The sequence below is a fragment of the Besnoitia besnoiti genome, chromosome I (assembly GCF_002563875.1).
Source record: "Besnoitia besnoiti strain Bb-Ger1 chromosome I, whole genome shotgun sequence".
Classification (NCBI taxonomy): Eukaryota; Apicomplexa; class Conoidasida; order Eucoccidiorida; family Sarcocystidae; genus Besnoitia; species Besnoitia besnoiti.
The window spans coordinates 4,537,681-4,555,224 of record NC_042356.1 but is presented as its reverse complement, the minus strand read 5'-3'; the positions used below and the strand labels follow the sequence as shown (position 1 = coordinate 4,555,224).

The following is a 17,544-nucleotide window of genomic DNA, read 5'->3' as shown; positions in this document are numbered from 1 at the left end:
CCTCCTCGTTTTAGCGTGTTCCCCCTGGCTTCTTCTCGGCGTCATTTCTCGGAGTCGCCGTAGCGAGACGCCGCCCTAAGCTCCTTGCTTACTTTGCCTCACCCTCGCGCCTGTGCACATTTCGTAGCTCTAGAGCAGTTCAGGTTTCAAATGGTGGGGGCCTTCGACTGCGCCGTGAGGCACTTCACGCAGACTCCTTGCCTAAGTCGTTCACAGGACTGCCGCAGAACGACGCAGCGAGCGAGAGGAGCGTCTGACCCACCTCCTCGCTCTTCCCTCCTACGCACAGCAGCAGCGAGCAGACAGAAGACGACGCAGCAATGCGAACAGCATGCAGATGCAAAATCCACTGACCACATCGAAACGCATGCCTCTCCGGGGACAGAAAGAGGCGATGGAGAGAGACAGAAACATATGAGTGAGTGTAAAGATGGTCGAGCAGAGAAAATTTAGCAGAGGCAGAGAGACACGAGGGATAGTAGTACAGTCCCCATGCGCAGAAAGATTGTTCAGTAGGTAGATCGCTACATGCTCGTTCACAGAGTGAGCAGACACGCCCCGCCGAACGAGATGCAGACTCCTCCGCGCGCGACTCACTCTCCACTCCTCTGCGATTCCTCCCGCGCGTTGTCTCTCTCGAGAGGCCTTACCGGGGAGGAATTCGGGGGCGAGCTCACGAAGCGTGACGGCGACGCGCCGTGAGAAGATGTGGTGAGGCCGAATCGCGTGCGCCCAGGTGTATCTGCAGTGTCCCTCGAAGACGACGAGACTCCGCGGAGGCAGCACGAAGCGAACCTCCACCTGCACTCTGCCGCAGGCGGCCTGCGCGGCGCTGTGCGGTGCCTGCGGGCACGCCTCTGCAGAGGAGGGGGAGGCAGCCGCGCGCCCGTGGCTGCGCGCGTCTCGTTCTCTCTCGGCTGCCGGCAGACGCGCCAGAATCTGGAGTCGGGCGTTTTCGAAGGCTTCCCGCGGCACGCAAAAAGCGGGGCTGGTAAAGGCGAGGACGGCCGCGGAAACGAGATTGAACGTGACCAACCGCGGCCCCCAAAGCCAGCAATCGTCAAAGTGCTCCTCAATGTGCGACCCCCGATTCGGAGAGTACTCCAACAAACACAGCTCCACGGGCTGGAAGTCGCTCAGCAGCGTCCTGCAGAAGGCGCGAGACGCCTCGCCGCCTGGCGCAGAATACGGTCGCCCGCATAAGTGCCCTGGTGAGGAGGCCGCAGGGAGAGAAGAAGCTCCGCCGGCAGATGCAGCAGAAGACGCTCGAGACGAAGAATCGCAACTCAAAACAGGAGTCGAAGCCGGAGGAGACAGAGATTCTGGCGCGGTGTCGGGCTGAGCGGGTGAGAGGAGACGCTCTGCGAAAGGGGGGAGCCCGTTGAACTTCCCCACTTTGACGCGCTTCTTTTTGAAGTTGACTTTGGGGCCGAAGTCGATCTTCCTCCTGCCTGACTGCGACAGCGCCCAGAATCCATGCTCTTCTGGAATCCGTCCCTTTAATCCGCAGCCAGCTCCTTCTCGCTCTCGACCGCCTCCACTCAACACTCCATTCACCACTCCGTTCGACTCGCCCTCCTCTGCCTCCGCTCCCCTCGCCTCCTCTGCCTCCGCTCCCCTCGCCTCCTCTGCCTCCGCTCCCCTCGCCTCCTCTGCCTCCGCTCCCCTCGCCTCCTCTGCCTCCGCTCCCCTCGCCTCCTCTGCCTCCTCTGCCTCCTCTGCCTCGCCTTTCCCGCTCTCGGTCTCCCCAGCTGCCGCGTGATCGGCCCAGGAGAGAATGGCGTCTTCTTCTTCTCGCGTCACGGCGGCGGACAACAGAAAGACGCCGAACGGCTGCCCTGAAACGTCTTTTCTCTGAATGAAGACAAAGGGCGGCTGCGCCTTGTCTCGAGTGCCCCGGGCGCCCCCACCTTCCGCCACGGGATACCCTGCCTCCGCTGCGGCTCCTCCGCTGCAGCCTGCGTCTTCTTCGAGAGCGAGAAGCCGCGTAAGAAGTTCTTCTTCCTCTTTCTCTGCTAGCTGAGCCTCTCCTCGGCCTCCTCTCGAGCAGCCCCACAGGGGCGTCCGCGCAAACGCGCGCGAAGAGGCTGCCGTCGCTCGGTTTCCTGCAGCTCCTCCAGTCACGCCTTCTCCGTACTCCAGTCTGCCGCCGTCGCCCCTCCCGGATCCGCAGCCGCCTCCTGCCTCTGAAGGCCCTTCTGCCGCGTGCGTCTCTCGCGCCGGGGGCGTCGCACCCCTCAGGAGCCGCCGCACCGCGCGGACGATCTCGACGTTTGTGAGGAATGGGATAGGAAAGGACGACGGCGGCGGAGACGCGGTCTTCGGCGCTCCGCTCTCCAGCGTCTCGCGCGCCTCCTCCTCAGACCAGACCGTTCCGCCTCTCTGGGGCTCGAGGGGACCCTCCTCTTCGTCCTCGATCCTCACGCAGAGCCCCGAGCGAAGCCAATCGCACGTCTCTTCGTTTTCGCTTCTGCCTTGTCTCCTTGTCCCCCCGCCTCCAGTCTCTCCTCCAGCCGCCGCGTCCGCGTGCGGGGCGGGGTCGCCTCTCGCGGTCGTGAGGGGGGGGCCCTCGGGCTCCAGGAGGTCTGCCGCGCAGGCGGGCTCGGCGACCTGGCGGTGCAACGCGCGACACCTTGGACACCAGAGGAAGCAGAGGGTGAGGCATTCTCTCTCCCTGAAGGCCGCAGCCTCTTCTCCGCACTCTCCCTGGCGCTGCGCACGCGCGCCGCCCCCCTGCTCACCCCATTTCTTCTTCACGTCGGAATCGGTGCGATGTGCCCACACGAGCGGCAGCCTATCCCCTCCGCCGCGCCTCGGCGTTCGCACCGCGTCTTCGTCCTGCACCGGTGCGCCCGTCTCCTTCCGCGGTCGCGTGGGCTTTCTCCATCGCCCGGACGCGCCCTCCTGTCTCTCTTCGTCTCCCTCGAGACTCCCTTCTGGCTGCGGGAGGCGCTTCACTGCTGAAGACGTCTCCTCCTCGCTCCGCTGCTGTCCGCCGAGCCCTTCGTCACCTCTCTCAGAGGCGCCCCGGAGAAGCGAAGGCCCCGGGGACGGCATGCGACATGTGCATGCACACTGCAGAAAACTTGGAGGGCGCCGGTCGACGCGATGCTTCGCCTCGAGCAGACAGGCGCCTGCAGAGTTGAAGGCCTCCGGCGACGCTGCCGAGGGGCATAGCGCAGAGCCCGCTGGATGAGAAGCCGAAGGCGCGCGAGAAGCATCTGGAGAGCAAGGCGATGATGACGGCGAAGACCCCGCCGCAGAGAAGCAGTCTTCCCCCAAGGCAGAACGGAGAGACGAGACGTCTGGGCTCTCGAGAGCACCGCCTGTCTGTCGCCCCTGCGTCTGCTGGCGCTCCGCTGGCGCGCGCGGCGAATAACGACTCAGCGCTGCGCACAGCAGACAGCGGCGGATACCTTTGCAGCCGCAGCCAGGCCCCAAGGGACGACCTTGGGGAGAGTGGGAGGAGGCCGAGGAAAGCGGAGGCGCGTGTTCAGGCGGGCATGGAGAGTACGAAGGAACGTTACGCGAGGACGACAACGCAGAGGAGGACTTTGTGAGGAGCGAAGGAGGCGAGGAAGTCGACACGGGCTCTTGCGGCGGAGAGGAGTCGCCAAAGGGCTTTTTCGCGTCTTCAGCCGTCATCTTCTTGGCTGACAGAGCTCGATCGTGTGCGCCGCGGAACGCAGGGAACTAGAAGGCATAGAACAAACAGGAAATATGCAGACGGGAAACTGCCGCCTCATCTCCTCCCTCTTGACGGCCGGAGGGTCGCTGCCTCGAAATACGCCTCTCTTGATACTATCGCTGTATGCCGATCGAATCCGTGCTTGGCTTGTCTCAAGTGCGCGCTGTCGCCTCGGCTCGGTGATCCGCCAGTCAGCCGGCGACCTTACCTTCGGCAAGGACAAACTAGGCTTGACCCAGGAAAGCAGAGAAAGCAAGAAGCTTCGAAGTGGTCTACGCAGCTCGAAATGCGGAAAGGTGGGCAAAACGCGTGAACGAGCATGTGGCATAGCCGCTGAGCAACCAATGGGTAGCGCGCCGATGCGCTAGGAGGGAGCGTATGTCGCGCGACCCGTTGCTGTTTGTCTTGTCGCATTTCACTTGCCAAAGGAAATCAAGCGTCGTCAAACCGTCACAGGGTCTTTCACCCGGCAAAGAAGCTGAGCGCGGCTCGGATTTGCGCTCGTTCCCTGCGCGAAAAGGCGCCTTCCCGACTCTATGGGCCGCATTGCATGCGCGCTTGGCGCTCGCTCGGCATGCGGCTTGAGCACATGCTTCGCGAACGAGCTTGCGCGGCCTTGCGCTGGAGCGAGTTCGTCCTCAGACCACAGCTGGCAGGTCGCCAGGCAACAGGGCGGCACACCCGGAACAAAACACCATCTAGAACTCCTCTCTTACCCTGAATGCGCAAGTATAACTCTCTGGTGTGCGCCGCTGTGAACAACGTAGTAGTAGTAGTAGTAGTAGTAGTAGTAGTAGTAGTAGTAGTAGTAGTAGTAGTAGTAGTAGTAGTAGTAGTAGTAGTAGTAGTAGTAGTAGTAGTAGTAGTAGTAGTAGTAGTAGTAGTAGTAGTAGTAGTAGTAGTAGTAGTAGTAGTAGTAGTAGTAGTAGTAGTAGTAGTAGTAGTAGTAGTAGTAGTAGTAGTAGTAGTAGTAGTAGTAGTAGTAGTAGTAGTAGTAGTAGTAGTAGTAGTAGTAGTAGTAGTAGTAGTAGTAGTAGTAGTAGTAGTAGTAGTAGTAGTAGTAGTAGTAGTAGTAGTAGTAGTAGTAGTAGTAGTAGTAGTAGTAGTAGTAGTAGTAGTAGTAGTAGTAGTAGTAGTAGTAGTAGTAGTAGTAGTAGTAGTAGTAGTAGTAGTAGTAGTAGTAGTAGTAGTAGTAGTAGTAGTAGTAGTAGTAGTAGTAGTAGTAGTAGTAGTAGTAGTAGTAGTAGTAGTAGTAGTAGTAGTAGTAGTAGTAGTAGTAGTAGTAGTAGTAGTAGTAGTAGTAGTAGTAGTAGTAGTAGTAGTAGTAGTAGTAGTAGTAGTAGTAGTAGTAGTAGTAGTAGTAGTAGTAGTAGTAGTAGTAGTAGTAGTAGTAGTAGTAGTAGTAGTAGTAGTAGTAGTAGTAGTAGTAGTAGTAGTAGTAGTAGTAGTAGTAGTAGTAGTAGTAGTAGTAGTAGTAGTAGTAGTAGTAGTAGTAGTAGTAGTAGTAGTAGTAGTAGTAGTAGTAGTAGTAGTAGTAGTAGTAGTAGTAGTAGTAGTAGTAGTAGTAAGTAGTAGTAGTAGTAGTAGTAGTAGTAGTAGTAAGTAGTAGTAGTAGTAGTAGTAGTAGTAAGTAGTAGTAGTAGTAGTAGTAGTAGTATAGTAGTAGTAGTAGTAGTAAGTAGTAGTAGTAGTAGTAGTAGTAGTAGTAGTAGTTAGTAGTAGTAGTAGTAGTAGTAGTAGTAGTAGTAGTAGTAGTAGTAGTAGTAGTAGTAGTAGACTTGGGCGAAATTCGGCGCCGCGTACGCGCAGGCTGTGAATGCGTTTCACATTTTGACAGGTCATGCTCATGTGTGAGCACCTGCCACGCTGGGGCATGCGCGAATTAGAGTGAGCCCGCCTCACCTGGAAAGGCCTGGAGGCGCCTGCGCCGTTTACCAAAGTATAAATGACGCCATCACGTCGCCGAGAGTAAACCGTCCCACTCCGTAGCCGCAGACACCCACGTGTGCATACACCTTGCGACCTGGATTTCACGTCCCAGCGCCCAGCGTCATTCGCAGAGACCGACGCACACGCGCGCGCCAGCTCGCCGATGTCGTGTGTTTTGGAAACAGAAGCTATCTGCGCTGATAGGCCGGCGCCCAGCGTCGTGGACGTCGCCGATCTGCAGACTGCGACATACACACCGGCTCTCAAGGCGTCTACGGAGGCGCTCGCCGCCCTGTGTGTGAAGGCACAGCATCTGGGCCTGTGGGCTCTGCGTTCTGTTTGTCAGCTTGGTTCGTGTGGAGTCAACGCATCGGTGAGCCGAGGTGTGTAGTGAGCGCGGCGCTCAGGCGGCGCGCCTGCCTTTGCAAGACAACGGAAAAAAACCCGACACACATGTGTGCGTAGACCTGCTTCCTGTAACTGCAGCCCATTTCGGATGGACTCGCAGTCGCTTCCAACGTCTCTTCCCCAGTACCTTCCTTCCCTCCCCGCGCGCCGTTGTCGCTCCCTCGTTTTTCTGCCTTCTTTCGACGGCACCCGTGGCTCGCGCCGCAAAGACCAGCGTCACTCGCACAGAATGCGTCCTGCCGCGTTCAATGGATTCTTTCGCATGTCCGCATCCACATGTGTGTGTATGCAATGGACTCCATGCGGGGGGGTATTCTGCCGGAGAGGCGGCGGCGTAAGCGAGCTCTGCACGCAGCAGCAGTAGGCCGGTGGCGAGAGCCGATTCCCGAGCCTCGCGCCTAAGCAGCGAATCTTGTTCGTTGTTTTGTCGTTCCGGGGACGGCGGTGCAGGTGTTTTCCCGGGAGCCTCTCTGTTTCTCCCCGTCGGTGTGTGGCATCATCGCACCCCCGCAATTAAACTATGCAGGGCGTCCGCAGCTTTTTTGGGCGCTGTCTGTGGAACTGGGGAGCGAAAAAGGTGGCGCCGTGGCGGCAGGGTGGAACAGAGCTCGCAGATGACCCGTTTTTCGGCTTCTCGAAGCGAAACGGATTTGGGAGGTGTGCGAGTGGCGTGAGCAGGGTGTGGAGGGAAGGCGAGGCCGGGAGCCGGAGAGGCGCAGCGGACCAGCCGCTGCCTGGCTGGTGCAGCTGGGTTAAGAGGCGTGCAGGACGAGGGATCGCTGCGGGCAGAAAAAGCGGGCACCGCGCCTGTGTGCAGGCGAGGGAGTTCTAATCCCGGTTCGTGGAAGGACTTCGTTGACGACGAGTTTTCACACCGGGGGAGAAACGACTTTGAAAGAAGAGAGTGCAGGCAGCGGAGGCGCAGGCCCCAGGCAGAGACAGCCCGAGTTTCGCGCACGCCCGAGCACTACTGCATCCGGCCGTTTTCCAGTTTCGTTATTTCAGGTCGCCAACCTGTAAAAAAGGCAAAAGATGCGGTATGGGAACGAATCGGTGCGCCAAGAGCTTCGTCGTTCTGTCCTCGCGCCTCTCTGCCGCTGAGCTCCAGGCGCACATCACGACGAGTGGGAGAAAAGACGCTAGAGAGAACGAGGGCGGCAGACAAAATTGAGACGAGCGGGGCGCGCCGTTTTCGTTTGTCGATTCTTTTCGCGGTTCAGCGAGTTTTGTAAAAAGAAGCCTGAATTGCAGGAGAGAGGGGCTTTTTCGAGTTTTTCTCTCCAGTCTCTGTTGCATTGCTTCCCTCGTCCGCAGTCGAGTGGCGCTGAGCCCTTCCCTCTCGCTCCTCTCGCCTTCGTTTTCTTTCCATTCCAGGAACTCAGGATGCCCTTCTTCATGTAAGCAGGAACGTCGGGAACTCGTCCGTCCTCCAGTCCTTGCTGGGGGCCGGAGCTCCTTGGATTCCCGGCGGTGAAACTGAAGAAGGGCAGTCCCGCACGACCCGCCGTTCAGAATCAACTTCGAAAGCCTGCCAACCTGTTCATGCACAGCTCGTTACGTGCTCCGGCCGAGGCGCGGGACTCTTCTTTTGAGCCTAAGCAGAGGTCTTTCTCCTCTCATCTCTTTTTTCGGCGGGCGCGCGAGTGGTCTCACTTTGGCTAAGGGGGAGGAGGGCCCCGCTACGCAGCGTGTCCCCGCGGAGGCCCTCGTTGTCTTGTCTACGTTTCTTTTCAAGCCGTCTCCGCCGCGCCTGCCTCTCGTGCTCCCTTGCCTCACATGTCTCCTACATTTCTTTTCAAGCCGTCTCCGCCGCGCCTGCCTCTCGTGCTCCCTTGCCTCACATGTCTCCTACATTTCTTTTCAAGCCGTCTCCGCCGCGCCTGCCTCTCGTGCTCCCTTGCCTCACATGTCCCCTACATTTCTTTTCAAGCCGTCTCCGCCGCGCCTGCCTCTCGTGCTCCCTTGCCTCACATGTCTCCTACATTTCTTTTCAAGCCGTCTCCGCCGCGCCTGCCTCGCGTGCTCCCTTGCCACACATGTCTCCTACATTTCTTTTCAAGCCGTCTCCGCCGCGCCTGCCTCTCGTGCTCCCTTGCCACACATGTCTCCTACATTTCTTTTCAAGCCGTCTACGCCGCGCCTGCCTCTCGTGCTCCCTTGCCTTACATGTCTCCTACATTTCTTTTCAAGCCGTCTCCGCTCGGTGATTTCCCGCTCCGCGTCCCTGATCTGGGTCTTTTTTTGAGCGGCGTTTTCGTTTGGTGCATGTGACTCACTGCGCGCGGCTCCAGGTGCCGCCCCCGTCCGTAGTCGTGTAAAGCTGGTGAGAGCGTCCGCTGAAGTGCGTTGCTGTCACTCGCGCTTTCCAGTACACAGAACGCCCTCCCTCGCTCGCCCCGCCCCGCCACCGTTTGCACCGGAGATGGAGGGTAGGACGCATGCACATCAGCAAGCGTGCGGAGCCCGGTCGACTCTGGATATTCCGAATTCGCCTCCTCGGCATTCTCTGTTTTTTGTGGATCCGCGGCGTGAGGAGGAAGCATGGAGGGGGGGGCTGCCGCAGGAAGACGCTGGCGATCTCTGTGCATCCTCTTCTTCGTCCGCGGCGGCCTCCTCTCAGGGATCTACCGTGGAACCGGCGTCAGCTTGTGCGCCTTTCGTCACGTTGCGCTGCTCGGCCGAGGAACTGCCCGTGACCCTCGAAAAGGCGCCGACTTCCCGCACTACTGAGGCGCAGCCCCGCGCCGGGGAGGAAGCCAGAGTGGCGGCGTTCGCGTCCTCCGTAACGATGTCGCCCATGTCCATCGCTTCGTCTGCATGCACATCCGCGTCAGGGGGCGAAAGCGACGGCGAGACGGGGGGGAGGTGCGGACTGCGCGGCCGCGAGAAGCAGGCCGCGAGGGGTTCTGAGTCAGAGGGAGCTGCGGCGGTGCGGCTCGGCTGCGAAGGGAAGTCGGAGGCAGACGCACTGGCTCCCTCCGGATCAGAAGTCTACGAGCACCCTTTCCTGCCCTCGCCTAGATTCACGCCCTCCGTCCACGCTTGGGCGTCGCCCCTCGTGCCACCTTCGTCTGTGCCTTCTTCTTCGGCGGACTCTTGGTTCTTTCCGCCTCTGCCTTCTCTCGTCGACGACGACGCGGCGCATGAGGGGGCTGGTGGAGGGGACGGGGCTGGGTCGCCCGCCCCCGGGCTCCGTGCTCCACGGCGCCGTGCAGCAGTGCCCTTCGCGTTCGAGACTTCGCCTCTGCACACGGCCGCCCGCTTGGCTTCTTCGTCGTCCTGGCTAGCTGGGGAGTCGAGCGGGTCGCTGCCGCCCGTCGTGGAGACGTCCCTCGAGGGGCTGCACACCGCGCTGCGCCAGTCTCCTTCGTCTGCGTCCTCGATCGCGGAACCCGAGCCTGTGGCTCACGCGCCTGCGGAGGCGAGTTCGAGCAGGTCGGCGGCTCGAGGGAGGGACTCCGCCGGGCGCAGGCGCACGGGTGGAGCCGCCAGTCGCCCGCGGCGGCTGTTTGGCGCGCAACTGTGGGGTGAGAGGCGCGGGCTGCCGCTGGTCGCGCCGGGGCGGCAGCAGCGGCGGCGGGAGGGGCTCGCCCGCGGCGGGGGGCAGAGTGCTCAGAGCAACCTGCAGCGGGGACAGCGACGCAGGCGGCCCGGGTCGCTGAGGAGCTCTCTGTCAGGGTCGCGGGCGGTGCATGCGTCGTCCGCGGACTCGACGGACGACCTGGAGCGAGGACGGATTCTGCGCAGCCGCATCGGCAGCGACGAGGCGTTTCTGTGGCGGAGTCGTCGCTCGACGCAGTCGTTATCCTATGCGTCGGCTCCGCTGTCGGTGAGGGAACCGGTTTTGTCGCTGGAAGAAGGTTCGGCATCTCCGGAGAGCGGCAGATCGGGCGCGACGTGTCTGGGCTGTCAGGCCAGTCAGTGCAAGCCGAATCGGCTCTGCCCTCTCTACGTCCTTCTCTGTCTGTCCCTCGTCTGCTTTCCCCTAGTCCTCTTTGCCCGAGTCGTCGTGCCCGAGACCGCCGTGCCGGACTACGCCGCGGCCATCATCCCCTTCTTTTGTCTGCACTTCGATTTGGCGCTGAGCAACCCCGGGCTCAGCCAGCTGAGGCTGCCCTTCATGACGCTGCACCTCGCGCCTCTCATCGTTATGGTCGGAATCGCCGTCCACGTAAGGCCCGGAGTCGAGGTAGCGGAGCAAGCGGAAACTTTCCCGCGACGCCGCCTTCAGCCGACGCAGAAGCTCTGCGAGGCAGGAAGACTGTCAGAGATCTTCTTCAAACCGCGTCAGCGAGGCCTCGCGGCACAGAGAGAGGAGCCGCGGCGCGTAGCGCGCGCCCGCGCCCCCGCGGACTTCTCATTTTGACACTTATCCCTTCCCAATCATTCAATAAATAAAACTGTTTCACTAAACTCCTCCATAAACGTATCCATAGTTTTACCTACTGCATGGATCCCACTGCTGCTGCGAAATGTGGTGTCGACATCTGCAGATGTCCTGGATCTGTCACCTCGCGTGTCTTCCGTTCTACGCCGTCCTGCTCTTCCGCTGGCCGCGCACGTTCTGCGTGTCGTTCATCGTCGGCCAGCTGCACCTTGAACTCGTTCTCGCCAGCGCGAACATCTGCCGGATTCCATATACCGGTGAGTTTGTCGAGCCCCGCGTCCGGCACCGTTGTCGCCGTCATGCGCGCTTCTTCGCAGACTTTTAGGTCGTGGAGCTGCGAGACCAGTCACGCACTGCAGGCAGAGAGTTCTGGGGAGAGTCGATAGGGGTGGTGTTGAAGAGGTTTACCTACTGGGGCTGCCGTTTTGGCAGGCTTTTTTGGCTTCATAGAAGACCCGTACACAGCCGCGCGGCGGGTGCGTGTGCTGCTGATATTATTCCTTGTTGCGGTGGGGTCCTCCTGGTTGTCTATCAGTGTTTCAGAGGCGTCTGTTTGTTTTGCCTGTTGCGTGACATGCTTTGCAGGGAGTCAGGGTTGGGTGGCCTGCGTTCTGGTGGCCTTCGGCGTCTTCGTTTTGCCGTGGGTATTCTTCCTCACGACGAACTCGCAAATGCCGGCGTGCAGTCCGTCGTCTCGCCGGCGGGAGTCGCGCTGCTTCCGCCACGGCGCCTCGCTTCTCCTCCTCGTCACGTGCGTGTTGTGGTGCTTGATGAACACGCTCCTGGTGTCTAACCTCTTCTCCTTTTTCTTCACGCTGACTCGCGCGGCAGCCGCTGCACGGAGGGCCCTCGAGGCCTCTTCTGCGCCCGTCTCAGCGGGGGCCACAGACCCTGCGGCGGACGCGTCGAAGGCGGCGCCTTCGGCCCCCAAAGAGAACTTCGAAGACGAGTTGCCTCTCTTCCCGCCCTTCAACTCCTTGCCGCTGTTTTCAGGTCTTTCCAGGAGTGACCTGTTCCTAAGCCTGGCATGTCTGATCGCGTCAGCCATGGGCGTGTGCGTCCTTCTGTTTTTGAGGTTTTTCAAGGAAAGCCTCCTGCCGCGAGCGGGCTTGGGGGCAAGGTCGACCTCCCCCTCCGCCTCGGCGCTCGGCGCGAACCGCCGCAGGGGGAGAGGCGTGGGAGAGAGCGAAGAGGACAGCGAGGAAGAAGACGGCGGGCGACTTGGGCGCATGGAGTCAGGCACTTTGGTCCCCAGGCAACGGGGCTCGAGAGCGGCGAACAGAGTCAGAAGTGACGTGCGACCCAACTACCGGAGACACAACTCCACGAGGAGTCTCGACAGCCGAAGAAGCGACAGGCAAACGCGGGTCGCCCTCGTCCACGGCACCCACATGCAGTTTGCCATCGTCGACGCGGGGCCGTGGCGACCCAGCACGCGGAGAACGACCAGAGGCAGCGAAGAAATCACGCAGAGGCAGAGGGCAGAGCGCGCCGAGGCAATTCAAAGAAAACTTATCACGCGGGTAAGACCCATGCGACGCACACCTGCAACACACACGTGGACATGTGGACATGGCTGACACAGCGCATGCTAATCGTGCGTGCCGTCTAAACGGAGGGTGCGACTCAGTTTCATGTGTCAATCCGTCCAGATACGCATATAGATATATGTCTTCATGGAATGCACGCAGAAGGAGAGGGGTTAGCCCACGGGCAGGTGGAGGGGTCAACGCGTGATTGTTGTCAGACGTTGAGGCTTCCATAGGGGCGTGGAGAAATGAGCACAGTAGATAAGGAGACGCGAGATGCGGGTTTGAGGATCTGTGTCTAGCGAATTCTTGCGGTCCGTCTGTGTCGCGCATTCAGCAGACAGTCCGCGCCACTCGTGCGTTTCCCGGCGGCTGACGAGTAAATGTGACAGCGGAAATCTCGGCAATTGAGAAGGTGTTTCACGTAGGCAGGGCCTGCGGACAGGGAAGCTGAGCCTTGAGACCCCGGGTTTAGTGTGCACTTGGGGAGCTGCGGACTGCAGGGTGACACCTTAGCGATTGCCTGGTTGTTTCAACGCCATCTTTGTGATGTCTGCGTCTTTTTTATGTTCAGCAATACACCTCGCCAGTCATGCAAACGTCCACTGGTGTCGCAACGTCTCCTCGGCCGTCCTCGGTTGCCAGCGGGTCAGCAGCGTGCGTTGAAGGTCCAGCGCCAGGCGGTGCGGATGTCGCTTCCCCAGGCGCACCTGCGGCTCCGCGCTCGTCATTCGCTTCGGTCTTGTGCACCATTTGCCAGGATACACTTGACGAGGGGGCGTGGGTGAGCGAGGTTCCGGTCTGCGGGCACATGTTCCACGCCGCGTGTCTGCGCTCGTGGCTCGTTCACGGTGTCACCTGCCCGAACTGCAACACCGACTTGGATACTGCGCTTCTGGCGAAGGCGTGAGCCGTCCTCAGAGAGACGCGCAGGGCGAGCCCACGCAGAGAAACCCGCGCAGCGCCACGGGCGCCGGCGCTTTGGGCTCTTCACAGCAGCGAGCTCTGCATGCAGTTCGGAGGCATGACGAACGAGAGCCGCCGCCGAAGGCGGCAGGGGCAGATTCGTCATCAAGAAGGAAGCCACTGGGCAGGGAGCGAAGGGAAACTCAAGTGACACTACGGGGACCCGACCGCTGAGACCCTCTTCGTGTGTGTCTGTCGAAGGCATGAGGGAGTTTGGATGTGGGGTAGGCGGATTCCCAATATGTTTCAGTTTCAGGAGCAGGCAACAGAGGACCAGGGCTGGATTCACGTGCATCCTGGAGGCACCTCGACGGTGGCTGCAACGAGAGATAGGACTTCCTGACGGCGTGCCTGTCTCCCGGTTGTCGTGTATGCCCTGTCCCTGGGTCGCGCTGTCTGTACGCTGTGGGGACAGGGCCGTTTGCGATACGTTAAGGAGCGAGACTGACGCGTTTTTCAGTTGGGCACGGGGCGGAGGAAAAGTAATGACGCGCAGGGAAGGTGATTGTCGTGCGGAAGTGACATAGAAACTGTGGAGTGGGACGGGCACCGCGCCGATTCACTGGCGTGTTCACATTCGACGTTACCGCGAAGAAGTCGAGAGCAGCGACACGGACAAAATCGACTTCTGTACCAGTAGACCAGTGCATAATCCAATATACATTAGAGCAGATCCTAGGAAACGCTTGTCAGTGGGAAAGGTTTCTATATGTGTGTGCGCTGTGTCGCGCCCGATTTGCAGGGAAAGTCTTTCGTTCGGGTGCGGGTTTTGTGTGTGGAGTGTCAGCCAGTGTGGAACGTCGCAGAAACAGTGGTGTGTGAGCGAAACAGTTCTTTTCGCTGAGTGGGACGAGACCCCACACACGCGGGGCATGGCGAGTGGGTGCACCCTGGGCGCTGCTCCACTCCGCAGCCCCGAGATGGCTGTTGTTGTCTGGCGGGTCTTCGAGTCGGTTCTTGTGCAGCGACCTCACCCGTTTCTTCGTGTGTGTCCGCCGCTACAGTGAAACTCTCACTTGCCATGCATTTCGCTGGTCTGAGAAGCGGCTTGGTACCCCATACGCCCACAGCCGCACACTCGGGCAACGACAAGGGAGACGGCTCTCAGGCGCAGGGGGGATAGACTGGAGGAGTCACACTCTGTCCCTCGCTTTCGTCTCCAAAACATGACAGGAATCGTGTTTTGGCTTCTGTATTTTTCCTCAGTTTGTACTGTGAACGTCCACTTCCTGTTGATATGTTGTGACGTGTCACGGTATGCTTGGAGAGGACAGAGCGGCCCAAGTGCGAGGAGCTGGGGGTTTCTGGGCACTCACGTTGATATTTTTTTTAGTGAATTACATTGACACGGTCTTTTTGATTCTCTGGCTTCAGGAAGACTGGGCTACAGCCTGCGCACAGGCTGCCGTTGTTTTTCCAGCCCGCAGTAGTGTTAGCAGACGCGCCGTGGGCGGAAATCTGCCGGGGTCGCACATGGGTCTTGGAATTTTTTTTTCGAGGATATGAGCGTCACCCAAATGTGTTGCGCCGGGTGGCTGCCTCCGACGGCGATCAGTCATAGCCGCAGGCTCCCGTACAGTGGGAGAACAGGAGGCGATAGGTTTTCTGTTGTCCTATCCCGGTAGAATAAGCCGGGTCTGAGGCGAAGGATAGGTAAATGTCAGATGCTGCCGTATTGGTCCCGCCGGGTATGGTCTTTCCTATCTTTCAGATGTATCACGCATAACGTTAGCAGGAGCCCACTAGGGGGCGTGTGTTTGGTGTTTCCGTCCGTCTGAGGAGGCGTAGTTTGGTGGAGTTGTCTGTGTCCATTCGTTGGCGGTTCGTTTGTTCTGTTCGCGGAACCTACCTTTGTAAGCTTCCCTCGTCTCCTCGTTGTTCCCCTCCGTTTTCTGTGCGTTTTTAGAGGTCATATTTCCACTGTTTATTTCAGTTCTGCACTCTTTCTCGGTTTGCCGTGCCCGTCGTTTGGTGTTGCGAAATAGGTCTTTGCGTTGTTGGGCGTATTTGAACTCTATAGGTACTCCGAGTTGCCAGATCGAACTATTTTTCCTCAAAAGACATGTGGCACAGATGCTGCAAGCGAAGGAGGCGTCTCACTGGGGTTAGAGCGACAGACGAAGGGTAGCACCCTGAAGGGTGAAACAGAGTCGCCGAAAAACCAGAGTAGAACGCAGCTGAAAGGATCTGGAGTCCACTTGCCACCAGAAGCTCACTGCTTGCTCATTTTGATGCAGTCACTTATCGCCTGGGAGCTGCTCGGTCCTACCGCCTGCCTTGCGATGACGAGCTTCACCTGCTTGTCACATGACTTCAGCAACCACCTGGCTGTTGTTAAGCGTCCTTTATCATCGCTACATGTCGTTTCAACGCACCGGAGTAGATCAGGAGCTATTGTAGGCTTCGAGACATGTCTGACGGGTGCAGAGGAACGTGAATCACTGGAAGGCCTTTCAGACTACTAATACCCACGCTTCGGAGTTATGAAAGTGTCAGAGCTCAGCAAGTCCTCGGGCGCTGGGGAGGAGGAGGGAGCCACGATACTGTTTTGGCGTTGCAGAAAGGTGCCTTGCGACTTAGAGAATCAACCGTTCTGTGCTCTGTGCTCCGCGACTGTATTCCAAGCGGACGCATGTCCGTGATCTGAGGCAACTAAGGCAACGACAGATGCGGCAGCATTTGAAACACGCGTCCTGCCTCCCCAACGGCACCAAGCAGTCCGACAAAAAACGCAGGGGCAGCATGCCTAGTTACTCTTGGAAAGATGTATCAATACGCCTGCAGGCAACCTTTAGGAGGAAGCTGCGAATACATGTTGTGGCACACTCCCAAGAAGCGTAGTGCAGGCGCTCACATCCAAGTGAGAGAGAAGGGCGGTGTGGCTTCATCGAGGCCGAAACCTGCTTCGTGCAGAACTCCCCTTCTGGGGCCCAGAAGCTCCCGCAGTAGGAAAAGCACGCTGCGCAAACGACCCGCATTGTGGATAGATGCCAGCCTAAAATTCTGCGGAAACTGAAGAACACATCAGCTCGTGAACGCGAGTGCCTGCGCTCGAGGGCTGTTCCCCGTCAAGGCCGCAGCCTCTCGCTGTTTACTTCGTTAGCTTTCTACGATGAGAGCGAGAAGCGCCCTCGATCAGAGAGAACGCTGTGTCCGGACGTGTGTGCTGCAGCGTTCGTCTGCCTTTCAAACGGAATCTCGGGGCTTGGTCACTTGCCCTTTCTGCAGCTTTCCAGATCTAGAATGACATTTAACCGCACGCCGGCGAACACAGATAAGACAGAAGGTTCAAGAAAACTAGAAGAAAACTCTGGAACAAGGAAACAGACGGCTGGGGCTCTAAGGAGAGGAGACTCGGCTTGTCTTGGTCGTCACTCGCTCTATTCGTGAAGCCAGCCGCTCTCAGGAGAGGGGGGCCTGAGCACAAGGACGGCAGCCTTCCCGAACACCTCCGCCCCGAGAAACAAGTGCTTCTCGCTGTGTTGAACGAATTGCTTGCAACATGTGTCGAATTCGAAATAAAGTGCGCCAGAAATACTTTGTATTGTCGTTTGTTCTCTTGTTCTCGGCGAGCCACTCGCTTACCCGGGCGCCCCCCAGCGACGCGGTGTCCAGACACTGAGTTGCGAGACCCTAGAGGTGTTTTTCCTACGCACCGCGGGAGTGGACGCACTCGGGGATTGTGCCTCCTTTGGCTTGTAAACCTCAAGTTTTTCTGTCACCTCTCTCTCGGACTGTCCTCACGGAACGCCGCTTTGCGATGAGCGCCTCTGTCGCCCACTTTCCCTCGCTTCTCCATGGCAGGATAGAGGGAGTACTCCGGTTGAGGGCGGTAGTCTTCTCGTCCCTTTCAAGCGATTCGGCGCTTTTCCTTCCAGGTGCATGCTGAAAGGTCGCATAGTCGGGCAATCGTCGCAGCATCGACAACTCTGCCGCAAACCGTCTTCTCGTTGTCTTCTTTTCTCGGTTTTTTCTTCGTCCTCTTTTGAAATGCGCGTCTCTCCAGCTGTGCATGCAGCTGAAAGAAAAAGGGATAATTCAGTCTCCGTGTGCCGTTTCTGTCGCGCCGGCGCGTGCCCTGCCCACGAGTTTCTCCTCTTCTTTTCTTCTCCAGACGTGTGGCTTCCGCAGTCTCCTCCGAGCTGCCTCAGACGATCTTCTTTCACTTTGCGTTGTCGTGGCGCTGCCCCTTCACCCAGACTTGCGTCTGTTCTGCTGCAGACTGCTGCTTTGGCTTTTACGTCTCCGTCCAGCTGCAACCGGCAGTGTCCTCTCGTTGCTGAACGGCGTCGGCCGTGAACGGCGATCTCTGTATCCCTGTAAATTCTCTGTTTCTCTGCGGGGCGCGCCATCTGACGTCTTCGGCGATCCGCATGGGCAGTGCGAGACAGCCCTCAAGCACGCGGTCCGCGCCCCTTCGTCTCGGACTTCCGCCGTGAGCATGCACGTGAGAGTAGATCTCTACTTTTTGTGCATTCCAGTTTCTGAAGGCGTATGCAACACACCCCGCTGCACAGACAGGAGCGCAGGATTTCCCTACGCGTTTTTGGTTGCCGCATCTCTGTGAGCCCGGTGTCCGGCTCCCCGCGCGACGCCCCTTCCTGCATGGCTCTCTAGAAATTTCTTCTTCGCGATTC

General features: G+C 58.9%; 3 protein-coding genes across 3 annotated transcripts; 1 reads left to right on the top strand and 2 right to left on the bottom strand.

Annotated features, from left to right (window-relative positions):
• Positions 1-184: 184 nt before the first annotated feature.
• On the bottom strand, positions 185-3,645 carry BESB_006610 (uncharacterized protein; the record flags this gene model as incomplete). Its single annotated transcript, XM_029359416.1, has 2 exons — positions 185-279; positions 651-3,645. The coding sequence occupies 2 exons, from the start codon at positions 3,643-3,645 to the stop codon at positions 185-187; spliced, it is 3,090 nt and encodes a 1,029-aa protein (XP_029222329.1).
• A 755-nt stretch (positions 3,646-4,400) lies between these two features.
• BESB_006600 (uncharacterized protein) lies at positions 4,401-7,141 on the bottom strand (the record flags this gene model as incomplete). The annotated part of the gene is made up of 2 exons (XM_029359415.1): positions 4,401-5,498; positions 7,040-7,141. The coding sequence occupies 2 exons, from the start codon at positions 7,139-7,141 to the stop codon at positions 4,401-4,403; spliced, it is 1,200 nt and encodes a 399-aa protein (XP_029222328.1).
• A 1,306-nt stretch (positions 7,142-8,447) lies between these two features.
• On the top strand, positions 8,448-12,851 carry BESB_006590 (uncharacterized protein; the record flags this gene model as incomplete). Its single annotated transcript, XM_029359414.1, has 4 exons — positions 8,448-10,196; positions 10,519-10,669; positions 10,998-11,935; positions 12,516-12,851. 4 exons carry the CDS (start codon positions 8,448-8,450, stop codon positions 12,849-12,851), a joined length of 3,174 nt encoding a protein of 1,057 aa, XP_029222327.1.
• Positions 12,852-17,544: the final 4,693 nt, after the last annotated feature.